Source organism: Phascolarctos cinereus, unplaced genomic scaffold (assembly GCF_003287225.1).
Source record: "Phascolarctos cinereus isolate Bilbo 61053 unplaced genomic scaffold, phaCin_HiC Scaffold_5;HRSCAF=322, whole genome shotgun sequence".
NCBI classification, from domain to species: Eukaryota; Metazoa; Chordata; class Mammalia; order Diprotodontia; family Phascolarctidae; genus Phascolarctos; species Phascolarctos cinereus.
Window position 1 is genome coordinate 101,739,016 of NW_027555958.1, and position 14,935 is coordinate 101,753,950.

At 40.9% G+C, this 14,935-nt stretch overlaps 1 protein-coding gene across 2 annotated transcripts in view; it reads right to left on the bottom strand.

Moving 5' to 3' along the window:
- Positions 1-12,926, bottom strand: part of CCDC170 (coiled-coil domain containing 170) — a 91,900-nt gene extending 78,974 nt beyond the window's left edge. Inside the window, exon 1 of one of the 2 annotated variants that reach the window (XM_020986616.2) lies at positions 12,524-12,926. In XM_020986616.2, coding sequence (XP_020842275.1) covers positions 12,524-12,655 — 132 coding nt within the window. In that variant the 5' untranslated portion in view covers positions 12,656-12,926. The remainder of the gene's footprint in view (positions 1-12,523) is intronic. The other variant, XM_020986618.2, reaches the window with a different exon arrangement.
- Positions 12,927-14,935: the final 2,009 nt, after the last annotated feature.

The window sequence follows — 14,935 nt, forward strand, 5'->3', positions numbered from 1 at the left end:
TAGCGGAAAGCTTAGAAATATAGAGATAGGCTAGCTCACAATTGAGTGCACAATGCCCCTGGACCTGCAATGCCTTGGACCAGCTCCCAGCTCGACTTCTATGATATCTAGTTGTCTTATTATCCCAGGAATAGAAAATAAGAAAATGAATGTCTGCCTCTTCAACACAAAAGATCTTAAATTCTACTTCATAGATCCATTTTCCTATAACTAAGCTCTTTTTTCCCTGGCATTATTCAGGGTTCAACTATACAGCAAGACCTTCTATGGAATTTCTCTCTCACTATTTTTTTTCCTTTCTCCCTCAATCTATTCAAAATTCTAGTCTTGTTACATTTACCAATTCTTCTCCAGCTCTCTAATTTGTTTTTCCCCTCCAAACCCAAGGTTTTCATTTCACCTACACAGTCCCATTGCATTCTAAAACTTTTACATGTCCGCCTTGTGTGCAGTATGGTTTTTCTCCTACCCAAATTTTTGCCTGGACTTCTAGAATTCACTTTTAATTATTTTAAGGCTAACACAACTTTAGGCCACACTAAAAGAAGCTAGGACTAGGAAGAAATACACTCTATCCTGGACAGACCCCATGTGAAGTAATTGATTCAGTTGAGGCTATCATATTTTAGCAATGACATTGACAAGCCAGGAAATATCCAGAGGAGGATATCCAGGATGTTAAGGGTGCTTCAAAATCATGACATAGTGAGGACTTGGTTGATGGGGAAAGGAATGTATTAGCCTGGTAAAGAGAAGATTTAGAGCAGACACGAAAACCATTTTTGAACATTTGAAAAGCAAGGCCCCAGGAGACAGAACTATTGTAGGAACAATGGGAGAAATCTCCAGAGAATGACTTAAGCTAGATGTGAGGAAAAACTTCTTGATTTGAATGAAGCCGTTCAGAAGTAGAATATACTATGTGAGCAGATAAGATCTTCAGAGTTGATCACTCACTGAGTATGTGGTACAGGGGATTACTTTTCATTTTTATTATCTAGACTCCATCACCTTTGAGGTCCCTTCCAACTTTGAGATTCTTAATTCTATTTACAGATTAATTAGTCCTGATTTTAAGGGGGAGGGGAGTAGAGAAGGCTTCTGAAAGTTCTTACTTCTTCCACGTGCTTTTATGCTGAATAGCATCTCTACTAGAGTATAAAAAAGAGTGAGGCTTAAGTCTAATGGTGATGCTCTTTGTTAGAAGCTATGGGAAAAGGCTTGAGATGAGAATATTTTGAGATAAATTTGGCTCCTACAAATTATCTGCAACTTTACTTTTCAAGCTCTTCCTATTTCTCACTAAGGCAAATGATCAAGAGTTGTCTCCATTTCCTGACTTTCCGTCTATGGTAGCTCTAACACAGCTGTCTCCCATTCATCATGATTAACAGGAAAATCAGGGAAGTGAAGCTATCTCTATAAACCCTAGTTTAAAAGCCTGTAGTGCTCCCAACTCACTAAGAAAAACAATTGCCCAGGGCTCTTTGCTATGTTCAGAACTCCTCCTCTGGGTCTGCCATGTTTCCTGTCTTGTTGATTTTCTGCATTAGCCCTTGACTCTGATTTTCCTCTCTTCTCCTGGATCCCCCAACCACCCAGCTCCACGAGCCAATTCCTCATCTTTGTGGACTTATCCTTTTGCCTGTGACTCTTTCGGATTCTATTGTGGCTGAGCTGCTGCCAACCTCTTTACTACCATTAAGCTCCAGCTTCTGTTCCTTTCCCTATGTGCTATTATCCTTGGTCCCATGGCGCTGATGCTGTTCACTGAGCCACCTCAGCCGGTAACTGCAGGGGCTTCAGCTGGGAGTCCCATTCCTAAAAAGTCAGTTATCTCACAAAGCCTTTTAATGACACTGTTCTATCAAAAGAGATCAATCCCATTCAAAGCTTAGAAGGAAGGGGTATTAGGATTAGGGATGGAAACTTGACCTGTGGTTTCATTGCTATAAGCAACTCCCAGACAAAGAAACTCCTGTGACTCAATGAATGTTGGCACCTTCTCTGCAACTTAAACTCTTAATGAGTTCACTACAGCACTAAAAGTTAAGTGACTTGACTAGGGTCATACAACCAGAAGGTGTCAGAGGCCATATCTTCCAAAGCAATAGCTTTCTGGCTGGAGGACAGCTCTCTATTCACTACACCTATGTATATTTAAAATTATTGGGGTCAGAGCCAAGATGGTGAAGTAGCATGAAGAAGTATAGCCAAGTTCAAACTCCACAACCATACAGCTCCCTCAAACAGATCTAAATAATGCACCAGACTGAGTCCTGATCAGAAAATCCAAGAAACAAATTAGAGTGAGTCATTTTCTCACCCTAAGTCAGCATGAGGAGAAAGACAAAATGGTCTGTGGACTCTGCAGAGAGGATCTATCCAAGAATGGCTGCATAAAGCATTCTAGAATAGGGAGAGGCTATCCACTTGGACAAGAAGAGGTCCCAAATCTAGCAGATAAGGGAGTAAACTTGGGCAGGGGCCAAGAAGAGGTGAAAATTGGCAACTCTATAACTTAGTACCCAGTTTCAGGTCACAGATCAAGGATGGATAGAGAAAAAGGTCTGCACCTAAAGTTGGCAACCCAGCATAACAAGTGGTTGTGGACTCTAGTAAGCGAACAGCATCTATGTGGCTCAGACCCCAGGAGTAAAGAAGGTTCTCAAGTTTCAGCTTCCAGCCCAGTCTTAGGCATACAGCAGAACAACCTGGCAGGAATCCCAGACCAAAACAAAGCCTGCAGTTCTATGTCTCGGAAGGAGTAGAACTTTCTAGTAGGCTAAAAACAGCTAAGTCTAGCAGCATTCTACTGGAATTCCAAATGGGGAAAGTCCACAGGTATATCGCTTAGAGAGACCCAATCCCAGATCAGGAATTTGAAGAGCCCAGATATGGAAGGGAATGAATACACTTAGCCCTGCATCAGACCACTTTGGGAACACTGAAAGCTTACAGGTCCACAGACTGAAATGTCCCTGAGATCCTATAATAACACAATACTCAATACTCCCAAGATAATAGCAACAGGACCATTCCCAGACATCCCCTCCAGAAATGCACAAAGCTCAGCCCTAACATAAAGTCCAAAATAAAGAAGTAGGCTGGGAAGAATGAGCAAAAAAAAAAAAAGATTCCAGTGATAAAAAATCTGTAACATAGGGATGTTCAAGATACAAACCTAAGACAGGAGAATGGCTACAAAACACCTACAAGTAAACCTTCAAAGAAAAAATAGAACCTGGGTCTGAATTCAACAAGAATTCCTGGAATAGATGAAGCACAAATATTTTAAAGAGCTGTACAATATTTTTCTGGGACATCTAAGTGGTGCAGGGGATAGAGCACTGGGCCTGGAGTCAGAAAGACCAGAATTCAAATCTGACCTCAGATACTTAAGCCACTTAATCCCTTCATAAAACTGGAGAAGAAAATGGCAAACCACTCCAGTATCTTTACCAAGAAAATGCTATGGACAGTCGATCCATGGGGCCAGGAAGGGTCAGACACCACTAAACAACAACAAAATATTTTTATAGATAAAATGAGAGTGCTAAAGGAAAAAGAAGTGGAAAGGGAATTAATAGTTCAGCACAAGAGGTACAAAATGTTTCCCAAGCAGCAAACTCCCTGAGAATTAGAATTGACCAAATAGAAGTCAGAAAAGGGAAGAATATACATACACACAACTGGCTAAAATCTTTAGGAACCATACTTCTTTCTGAAATTAATCTTAGGTATTTGTTACTTTGTACTGATCTACATCTTTTAACATGATTCTAAAAAGTAGTAACTCGGGGGAGCTAGGTGGTGCAGTGGATAGAGCACCGGCCCTGAAGTCAGGAGGACCTGAGTTCAAATCCAGACTCAGACCACACACTTGATACTAGTTGTGTGACCCTGGGCAAGTTACTCAACTCCAATTGCCTTTAAAAAAAATTTTTTTTAAAGTAGTAACTTTATTGTATCCTATCTTATCTAACAATGTTGTTTAAAATAGACTCCTCACTCTCACTGACCCAACATATCTAATCAGTCGCTAAATCTTGTCACTTTTATCCCTACAATGTGTCTTATAAATAGCCCCTTCTCTCCATTTATACAGCCACCATTTTGGTTTAGGCACTGGTCTCTTCTACAGCGAGACTGTTAAAATGGTCTCCTAATTGGCCTCTCTGACTCCTCTCTTTCCTCCAGACAGCTGCCGAAACACAAGTTTGGTGATGCCTGAGTACTCCTTACTCAATAAGCTCCAGTGCCTCCCTATTACATCTCAGATCATGTATAAACCCTTCTGTTTGACATTAAAGCTATTCAAAACCTAGACTCTTCCTACTTTTCCACTCATCTTACATTTTACTGCCCTCTGAGCCTTCTAGATTGAGGCCATAATGATCTGTTTTCTGTTCCTTACACACTCCATCTCCCATGTCTGTGCCTTAGATCTTAAGAGCAGAGATTTAGAGCTGAAAAGGATCCTAGAAACCACAGATCCCAACTCTCTCATTTTTATAGATGAAGCACAGATGTTAAGTGATTTGCCCAGATTAGTGATTCCCATAGCTAATGAGTGTGTAAGGCATAATTTGAACCCAGGTCTTCCTAAATCCAAGTTCATTGCTCTACCCTCTACACCACATTGCCTGTCCTCCATACCCATAATGCTCTCCTTCCTTACATCTGCCACCCAGAACCTCTGGTTTCCTTTAAGATGGCTCAAGCATCACCTTCTGCAGTTTTCTGCTCCCCTCAGTTGCTAGTGCTTTTCCTCTATGTCTATCTTGTATGGATCTTGTAAGGGTGGCTAGGTGGTCCAGTGGAGGGAGCACTGGGCCTGGAGTCAGGAAGACCTGAGTTCAAATCTGGCCTCAGACACTTACTATGCAAGTTATGTTAATTTTTCCTCAAAAGGTATTGAAACCATCCACAAGACTTGAATGGATCAGGGGACTAAAGGCTTAGGCTGCTGTCACCTAAGTAAAGATAGGCAGGAAGAGCTCCAGACCTTCTTTCTGATGCTTAGCTGGTGGAAAACAAGGAGCAGCTCAGACAAGGGAGCATCACTCAGCTAAATCAACCTCATGGTACCCTCGGTGCTCATTCTTATCAGTAACCTTATCCTCCTATGGCTAAGTAAATTTCTTTCTCTTAACTCTTATATGATCTCCAAGTGTCTTATTTCATTCCAGGGTCCGAAACTAACAGCGTCCCACTTCAAATCAAACCTAGACCAGAATCAGAATAACATACATACATGCATGCATACACATACATACATACATATGTGTGTATGTATATGTGTGAAACACACATGTGTGTATGCCTATGTACATATGTGCATGTGTGTATAAGTGTGTGTGGGTACATACATATATACATACACATATGTATATGCTCCTTGAGAATAAAGACTATGTCACTTTTGTTTTCATATCCCCTGTGCTTAGTATAGTGTCTGGTACACAGTGCTTACTCAATGTTTGTTGATTGATTATTTAATTTAAAAGACCGTTTGAAAGCATATTTAATCAAGCTAGGTGGTACAGTGGATCGAGTGTTGTGCCTGGGGTCAGGAAGACTCATCTTCCTGAGTTCAATTCTGGTCTCAGATGCTTACTAGCTGTGTGACCCTGGACAAGTCACTTAACCATGTTTGCTTCAATTCCTCACCTGTAAAATGAACTGGAGAAGGAAATGGCAAACCACTCCAATATCTTTGACAAGAAAACCTCAAATGGGGTTACAACTGAAAAAATGACTGAATGATAACTTTTGTAGTTTCCATTTTCCACGTACTGGTCTCTTTATCCTAACAGGAATCTAGTATATTCAAAGTGTGGTGTTTGTCATATTCTTAACAGCTGCAGCAGTGACTTAGAACCCTGACCTTTGACCTTGGATAGCAAAAGGAAAGAGAAAGATATCATTAAATTTCCAACAAAATATCTGAATTGTGTTTGTTTTTCAACTATAAAAGTTTCTTAGCTATTAAACTCAGTAGTACATAAATAATCTCATTGACAAAATCTTAGATGTCTTACCAGTTATTAAGGCTATAGCACAACTTTTGCCAAAAAAGAAAGTCTACATCTGTGGAAAAGGCCTACACTAACCGATGCTATTAATAATTAATTAAAAGAACAACTTACCAGAATCACTTACTTCTTCGAACTCAATTATAATCATCATGAATGTTTTACAAAAGGATAGAACTATAAGAGACCTGAATCTAGATGATCTCTATTCAATTATAAGTCCAACAAATTCATTAGATAGATCAAAAAACTGAGAGCCAGTAAGATTAAGTGAGTTGCCCCGAGATCACATAGCTACTAGTAGGAGGGCAAAAATGAGAATCCAGATTTTCTGACTCCTATTCCACCACCAGTCTGTTCACACCTTCAAGCTGTTTGCTGTGGCTTTGTTTGAAATTATGCCATGGTTTTCTAAGCTGCTGTGACATTTACTGGCCCTGAATAAGTGTCAGCTATGGTTAGCATTCACTGTGTTCCCATAAAAAGTAATGTCTCAACTTATCTCTGTCTCTATATCAGTCAGTTCTCATCCTAGATCCCTGATCTGAGCTGGATGGCTCTGCTAAGGAAACAGTGTCCCCAGCTGACCACACACCCTACAGGACTAATGAGGTTCCACAACAGAATCCTGGTACAAGAGGGGATTGACAAAACATCCCTCTCCTGGGGCCAATGGCTGGAGCTAGTCTTTGACCTTGGACATGGCACAGGCAATTCATAAAGAAATGGGCAAAATACCAACTAGCACCTCAGTCTGGTCCAGCACAGCACTGAGTTATAATTCTCCTCCTACACCAGAAAAAACCTAGTGAACTGGGATGCCAGAAATACAGAGTTGAGAACAAGTAGGGAATTGGACTGGAAATTTTAGTGTCTAGGAAAATGGCACCTGACTAACCAGACTGTGGTAAGCATTTTAAATCATTGGATACTCCAGCTCTCCAGTGTAACCCTTCTCTCCTCTGACACTGCCACCACCCTGGTACAGGCCCTTATAACCTCAGCTTGTAATATCACAATAGCATGCTGACTGGTCTGCCTGACAGAGTTTCTCCCCAGTCTGGTCCATCCTCCACTTGGTCAACAAAATGATTTTCTTAAAGCAAAGGTCTGACCATGTTCTACCACTCTCCCTACTAAATAAACTCTAGGGGCTTCATTATCACCTCCAGGATAAAATACAAAATCCTGTTTGGCACTCAAAGCCCTTAGTAACCTAGCCCTTCCTCCACCTTTACAGTTTTCTTATACTTTACACCATCACCCCTAACTCTTCCATCCAGCCACACTGGTCTCCTTGCTGTCCCGCAAATGAGACAGACACTCCATCTCTCCATTTTCTCTGGCTGTCTCCCAGGCCTAGAATGTTTCCCCTCCTCATTTCTGCCTCCTGGCTTCCCTGGTGTCCTTCAAATCCCAATGAAATCCCACCTTCTACAGAAAGCCTTTCTCAATCCATCTTAATTTTTGTGCCTTCCTTTCATTAATGATTTCCTGTTTATCAGGCACAAAGCTTATTTGTACATATTTGTTTGCAATTGTTTCTCAAGTTAGATTGTGGGCTCCTTATAGGCAGGGACTGTCTTTTATCTTTCTTTGTATCCCCAGTACTTAACACAGTACCAGGCATATAGAAAACACTTAATAAATGTTTGTTGACTGACTGATTAGTGCTCTGTCTCCCAAAAGATTTCCTATTAATTTTGCATATATTCTGTATATCCTATATAAGTGCAGGTTGTCTTTCCTGATATAATGTAATGTGAAAACAGAAACTGCTTCATTTTTGCCTTTTTTTCCCTAGTACCAAGTACAGTGCCTAGCCCATAGTAGGGAGAGAAGAACAAGGGGAGCGGGACAAGCATTTATTGAGCACCTACTATATGCCAGGCATTATACTAAGGTTTTATAGATATTAGGTCATTTGACGGTAGGCACTTAATAAATTCTTGTTAATTAACTGATAGATTCAAATCCTGCCCTTCACTATGTGGCCATAAACAGGACTCATAACCTCTGTGAGCTTCAGTGTCCTCATCTATTATAGTACCTACTCTTCCCAGGGGTATTATAAGGAACAAAAGAGATAATATGTGCAAAAGTGCATTTTTTTAACTTAATGCACTATATAAATGTCAGCTATTATCTTTGTATTAGGGTTAGGCTTCAATCCCACCTCAATTAATGTAATCATGTAGGCCTGAACACCCTCATTGAATCAATTACCCAAAGGCATAAGCTAGGTGTGAATGAGTCCCTAAACAATTTGAAAGCCACACAGGAAAAATGTTGTGATTGGATGAAAAAAATCGGAATCAACTCAAGGCCTCTATTTTAAAATGTAAGCCATTTTGGGACCACACAATCCAGCAGTCTAGTAATGGAGAAGCTTCAGCCTGAGAGGGAATCACTTGTGGGGGGGGAGAGGGAGGAAAAAAAGAGAGAAACTAAGAGGACACCAAGTACAGCTGACCCCTGCATGCCCACCACCATACATAAAGGAATTACAACAGCTCCCATTCCTCACCTTACACCCAGACTAATCAGTACTCATAGCCTACCAGTTCCTGATCCTCAAAATTAAACTTATAAGCCGCTAGATATTGTAGATTTCAACTCAGAGAGACTTTGGAGCATCTGCAAACTGGCAGGATTTTCCTTGCCCAGAGAGAACAGGTGCCCTCGAAATGCTACATCCAAACCATGACAGTATGAAAACTAGATCATGTCCTGTTTGTGTAATACCCCTACAGGGCTATAGATCTTAAGAAGCAGGACTTCTTAAACTTTTTTACTCCTCTTCACCTTTTGGCAATGTTTCTTGGTGTTACTTGGCCTGAGGGCACACGCAGTGCAGAGTGCACATGCTTTGTGTTCAGGATCAAGATGCAACACGGACAATCACCGTCAGAAACACCTTGGATTCATTACAAGTTTGATTTTGAATTAATTTTTGGTTGTTGCATGTCCAGGAACCTTTTACTGTTGCCAAATTTTTCACAACCCCTACAGTTTAAGAAACGCTAAATAGTATTTCCTTGGTTTAATGAGATATTGATTTTCCACACTGCATGTAACTCTCATCAACCTGTTCAAACACTTCCAAGTATTATAATGGGGACCAGAAGCAGAAATCTACAGTGACCCATGGATCTGAAAGGAACCTCAGGGCTCATTTAACACAATCCCTTCATTTTACAGAGGAGCAGACTGAGAAGGCAAAGTAGCTTACCCAAGGGTTGCACAGGTAATAATCATCAGAAGTGGGATTTGAACCCACATCTGTCCCCCTAAACCTAATTTTCCTTCTGATTTCACTATTTCTGTTGCTGCAGTGTCACCGCCATTATTGCTTCATCTCTATTGTTTGAAAGTGCTTTAACCTTTCTCCCTCTCTTCTAATATCAAAGAGTTATCAAGTCCTGTCCATTCTACTTCAACATCTTTTGCATCTCTCCCTGCGTCTCTATTCCCATGATCACTATAATTCTCCAGGCCATTATTGCTTCTCACCTCAACTACTTTGATAACCCCTTAATAACTGCTACTTATTTCTTTCCTCAATCTCTTATTCATACGGCTCTCAGAAAGAAAAAAAAATTTGCTATGCCTGGATATAGTCATGTGATTCCTGTTCAACTATCCTGCCCCATCAGTAGAAACTAACTGTAAGGTTTTCAAAGGTTCAGCAAATACGCTTCTCTCCCCTTTCCCAAAGCAACAAGGAATCTGTACCATCTCTCTGCACTGCTAGGGAGCCCTCTAAGGCTTTGTGCTGAAAGGACAAGAACCAAATTTCTTTGAAGAAATTCAAAGCCCCAAAGAGTCAGATTGGGGGGAAAGCCCGGGTTTTGGTTCCTTCACTGACCTGTGCTTATAGTAACCCCACCTCCTAAGTTGTACATATTACTTGGAGGATAGGTACATGAACCTACATTCAAGTCAGAAATTGTTATCCTGCTGTTAACATTCACATAAGCTAGAATATTATGATCTCATGTTTCTAAGAGAAAAAAAAAACAAGCAAAACTGATGGACATGATTCAAAAAACACTTTATTTCCCTGATGAATTAAGCTTTAAAAGTTTATTTTGATACTCCCATGTATTTAAGTAAGTGATTTATACAGACAATACTTGATTTTTGCATGTAACACGATAAAATTCAGTAAGCAACATCTGAACTATAGAGTGATAACTACAATAACAATTAGCTTTGGTGATGTGAATAAGGAAAAGAGGGAAGATTTCTAAACTATGTCTTTGAACTCTTTTGCCTTAGATCAACATCACTAAACTACCAGTTTCAAAGGAAAAATTGGAAGGAAAACAAAGGAATAAGGAAAAGGGAACCTTGGATAACAAAGCATACTGTAAATAATTCCTGGTGCATCGAGCTACTCCCTTTTTCAATTAAAAGAAAAAGTTTATCCTTGAACTTATGGAAGTAAACCTTTGTAACAATTCAAATTTAAGCTGAGCAGTAATCTTTATTCTTTGAAGCAAGCCACTATAGCTGCTTTTAAAAAAAATACAGTAAATTCATTACAGAAACCAAAAATTGGTGATCCTGTGTTTTCATTTTGGTCATTGAAAAATTTGTTTTACTATCTATTGTTTGGATCCTTCATCTTTTTTGGAGAAGGGTGAGGATAGAGTAAAAGGGCTGACATGATTTGTTTCCACTTGTACAGGATAGCAGCAGTCACTGATAAGTGGGGTTGGGGAATGATGTGCCCATGATCACACAGCTGTATGTATCATAAGCATGATTTGAACTCTTCCTAACTCCAAGGCCAGCCCTCTCTATATATACACACATTACACCACATTACCTATCTTGTCTTACCTTATCCACAATAATGCAAAGGGATATGGGAATTAATAAATTGCTCAACAAAAGTGTCTGATATGGGGTATTATGAATAGCATTACTATTGAAACATCCTAATTATCCGTGTAAAATAAAAGCACAAAAGAAGAAAACAACTTAATAGCTCATCCAGCCCAATTCTTGTCAACATAGTCCACCTTCCAGAACTTCACCCAATTGATTATTTCACTCACATCCAAAATGATAAGATTTCCATAGCACACAGTTCTCTTGTGGTTTTTGGTGGTGGTGGTGGTGGTGGTGGTGGTGGTTTGCTTTTTAGCAAGGCAGTTGGAGTTAAGTGACTAGCCCAGGGACATACAGCTAATAAGGATCAAGGGTCTGAGGTTGGATTTGAACTCCAAATCCAGCCCTCTTTCACTATTCCTCCCTGAATTACTGACCCCACCTATAGTATCTCCAAACTCTTGGTCTTTGAAACAAATAATAAATTTTGAAATAGTGCTCATCTTCAGACAAAGAAATTCTCCCACTTCAGGGTGGGGGAATAGAAAAATAGATATGCATATGATTTAAGTGAGTCAGTGTTTATTCCCAGATAAGAAATTCATAACTAAGAATACTCTTTCTCAGAATGCTCTGAAATATGTAAGCACACCTTAAAATTGAGTCTCTTCAGCGCCTAGATCATTCCTATTAGTTTACATTTACAATTTTCTGCTTGAATGCAAAAATAATATTTCCTGACCCCTTAAATCATTACAGTTCTCCCATGCTGAGATAAAGTGCAACAGAAAAAAGATAGTTCTCTTATTTTACTTGAAATTGACACGAGAACATTACAGAACAAACCAGAGAGAATGCCTTTAGTAATAAAGTCTTGTAAGAGCTAGAAATAAAAGAAAGTTTTTGTTTGTGGCTCTTAGTGTGGGGTATCTGACCTCAGCAGAAAAGCCTAGAGGGTCAATTTGTAATTTAAGCATATTTCAAACTCATTCCCTGGAGTGAATATTCAACTACTACTGTCTACTAGCAGATATAAACTATAATTGTAACCAAAGAAACCGGCCAGTATTGAAGCTAGTCTCACTAAATTTTCAGACAGACTCTATTAGAGGCTAGAGTCTTCTAGACCCAAACTTTTTTTTTAAACTGGGGTGTTCAGGCTACTGAGGGACCCACCCAATTTCATCCATCTCATAGATTATTTTCTTTTGAACCTCCTCCTATCTTTTTAGTCCCAAATTGAATAGAGAATGGATCTGTGATTTTCCTGGGGTCCAAACTCCCCTGGTGAGGGAACTCCCTTTAATAAAGCAGGTCGGCACCTTTCTCTGCAATTTAGGAAGTTGCCCAGAACACAGCGAGGTTAAGTGAGATAATAGTTATAAAGCCAGTGTAGGTCAAAGAGAAAGCTTGAACTCAGGTGTTCCTGCCTCTCTCTAGTCATTTCCCCGTGCAGCTTTCTCACTTTTTTCTTACATATTTTTTTTTAATTGCAAAAGGAAAAGGGGGGGAGACGAAAGGAGAAGAGGAAAGACAAATAGGGAGAACGATGGAGATAATCTGCAAATCTGGGCATATCCATTCGCCCCTCCTGACTCTTCCACTAGCACCTGCACCCAGTAGTGCCTCCTGAGACCATTAGATACCTCGGGCGCAGCTCCTGGAGAGAAGGCATGGAAGGCTGCGTTGCTAGTCATCTCAAAGAGCCTAGAGCAGGTGGAGGTGGGCCGCGAGCTAGCCCCGCTGCCGCCACTGCCGCTACAGCTGTCTCGGCTCATGCTTGGCCAGGGCGCCAGCGCGCCTCTCCAGGTATCCGAACTCGAACCTCCTGCCCGGGGTGCTGCTCCGCAAGCGGTCTGCCCTGACGTAGGCGTCTGAGGGTGAGGATTGTGTCACCTAAGAGCCGTCTCCCCTAGCAACGCGTAAACATGCGGAGATCTGGGTGGAGGAGTGCGAACTCCTGTCAATTCTCGCGGGAAAAGTGAGCGTGCCTGTATCCCTGGGAGGAAATGAACGTGGGGAAACATCAGCTTGCAGGCCTGTGCCCTTGAATTTTTGGCCACTGTGAAAAAAGGTCAACAACTCCGCGAATCCCTCGCGGGGGGGGGGGTCTTAAGGCGGTCCAGGGAGAGTGACCACGACACTGGCAGGGGACTGGCTTTGAGAATGTTACTTCCTTACCTGGAGGAAGCCCGAAGAGACTGCTTAGAATAGAGGAGCAGGACTCTCCCTCCCGGCTTTGACCAAGAGCTCTCGATGTCATCATATGGCCACCATGGTAGTTATAAGAGAATCACCTATCCTCCAGGCACATGTCATCTAGAAAGTGCAAGTTAGACTTGGTGTGGCTCCAGCGACCTCCCAGCCAGGAGAACCCAACCCCTCTCACCTCAGTCATTGACTCCTCCCTAACCATACCAGACCATCAGCTGCTGAGATCTTAAGATTCCACTGCAAAGTTTCTTGCTCACCTCTTAATTGGTGTCCCCGATAGAAACCAAACCTCAGATTAATCTTCCTAAAGCACATTTCAGTTTACTTATCCCTCCTCTTTCTGTCGAAATCAACAACCTTTTTGTTTTTCTTTAATCGACTACCTAATAAAGTACAAATTCCTTTTCTGGCTTTCAGAGCCCTCCCAAACTGGCTCCAAAGTGATCTCCCACTGTGCTCCCAACAAGTGTTCTTAAGATCTAGCCAAGCTGAACTGCTGGTCCAGAAGTCATTCAGCTCTTTCCCGTATCTGCATGCCTTTCCTCAAGCAGCTTTCTCACCAGGGAGTTCCCAATACCAGCAAAATCACAGGTCCAGTTCCTAGACTGGAATGCCTTCCCTCTGATTTCACAGCATAATCTGTTGAAATCCCTGCTATCCTGAAAGGTCTAACATACAGCAGCAACCCTTCCATAGCCTTACATTATTATTTTTTTTTTTGCCCTAGACAGAAATACACTTTCCAGCGTCTCATAGCGCCTTACTCTCAAATTCTAATTTGTACTGTAATTATTTGTGTCCTTACCTTCTTTCTCCTCTTGGTTTGTAAATTGCTTGGAACCAAAGGCTGTATCATATTTATTTATTTTTGCATAGATACTGCTTAGCACCATGCTTTTTAGAGTTAAAGGAGCCAGGTTCAAATTCTAACCTTGCTACTTACTCCTTTGTGACTCTGGTGAAGTCATCATCTCTGGTGTTCACTTTCCTCCTCTGTGAAGTCAAGGGGTTGGAATAGATGATCTCTGCCGTGCCTTCCAGCTGTAATTCATAGAGGGATTGTAGATTTGCAGCTGGAAGGAACCTTAAAGGCCACCTAGCACAGGACCAGAGAAAGTGGCTTTCCAAGCGGTAAATCTGGGACTCCAATCTATGCCTTCTGGCTTCCAATCCAGCCAACCTTCTCATACACCATGGAGCCCAGAGTGGGTGCTTAATAAATGTACCACACAAGAAATAGAAACTGGATTGGACATATACTCAACATATGTTCACTATCTGCCAGAAAAAAAATTTTTCAGAGGTATGGCAGACTCTTCCGAATTCTATAGAATCACTACTTGTTTGGGAACTTTATAAATTAGATCTGTCAAAGCTTGGAGCATGTATGTATCATAAAAAGATAAAATCATAATATCTCCCCATTTGCTTTATCTTTCAAAATGGGCTTCTATCTCTGAAAATTCCCTAAAGGTTTCTTAGGAACATTAGATTTTTATAGTATTGTAAATAAATTTAGGCTATTTTCTCATTGCAAATATAATACTAAGATGGGAATTTTTAATGGGCCAACACAGCTGGGGAAAAACAGAAGTTACTAAGACAACTAATAAAGAACTATTCTAAGAGACAATGCCTACATACTCACACAGTGAAATTACTTCAGAGAGCGGTTCTATGGAGCATCACTTTCAGCCTTTTGAATGGCTAAAAGTTTCAATGCATCAGGGCCATTTGCAAACAGTGCATGAAAACTGACCATACAAGATGAAAAATAGGACTATCAACTGGATGTGCTCCTCAAAGACTCCTCAAGTGGAAGGGTGCTTCTGGGGAGTGGGGAG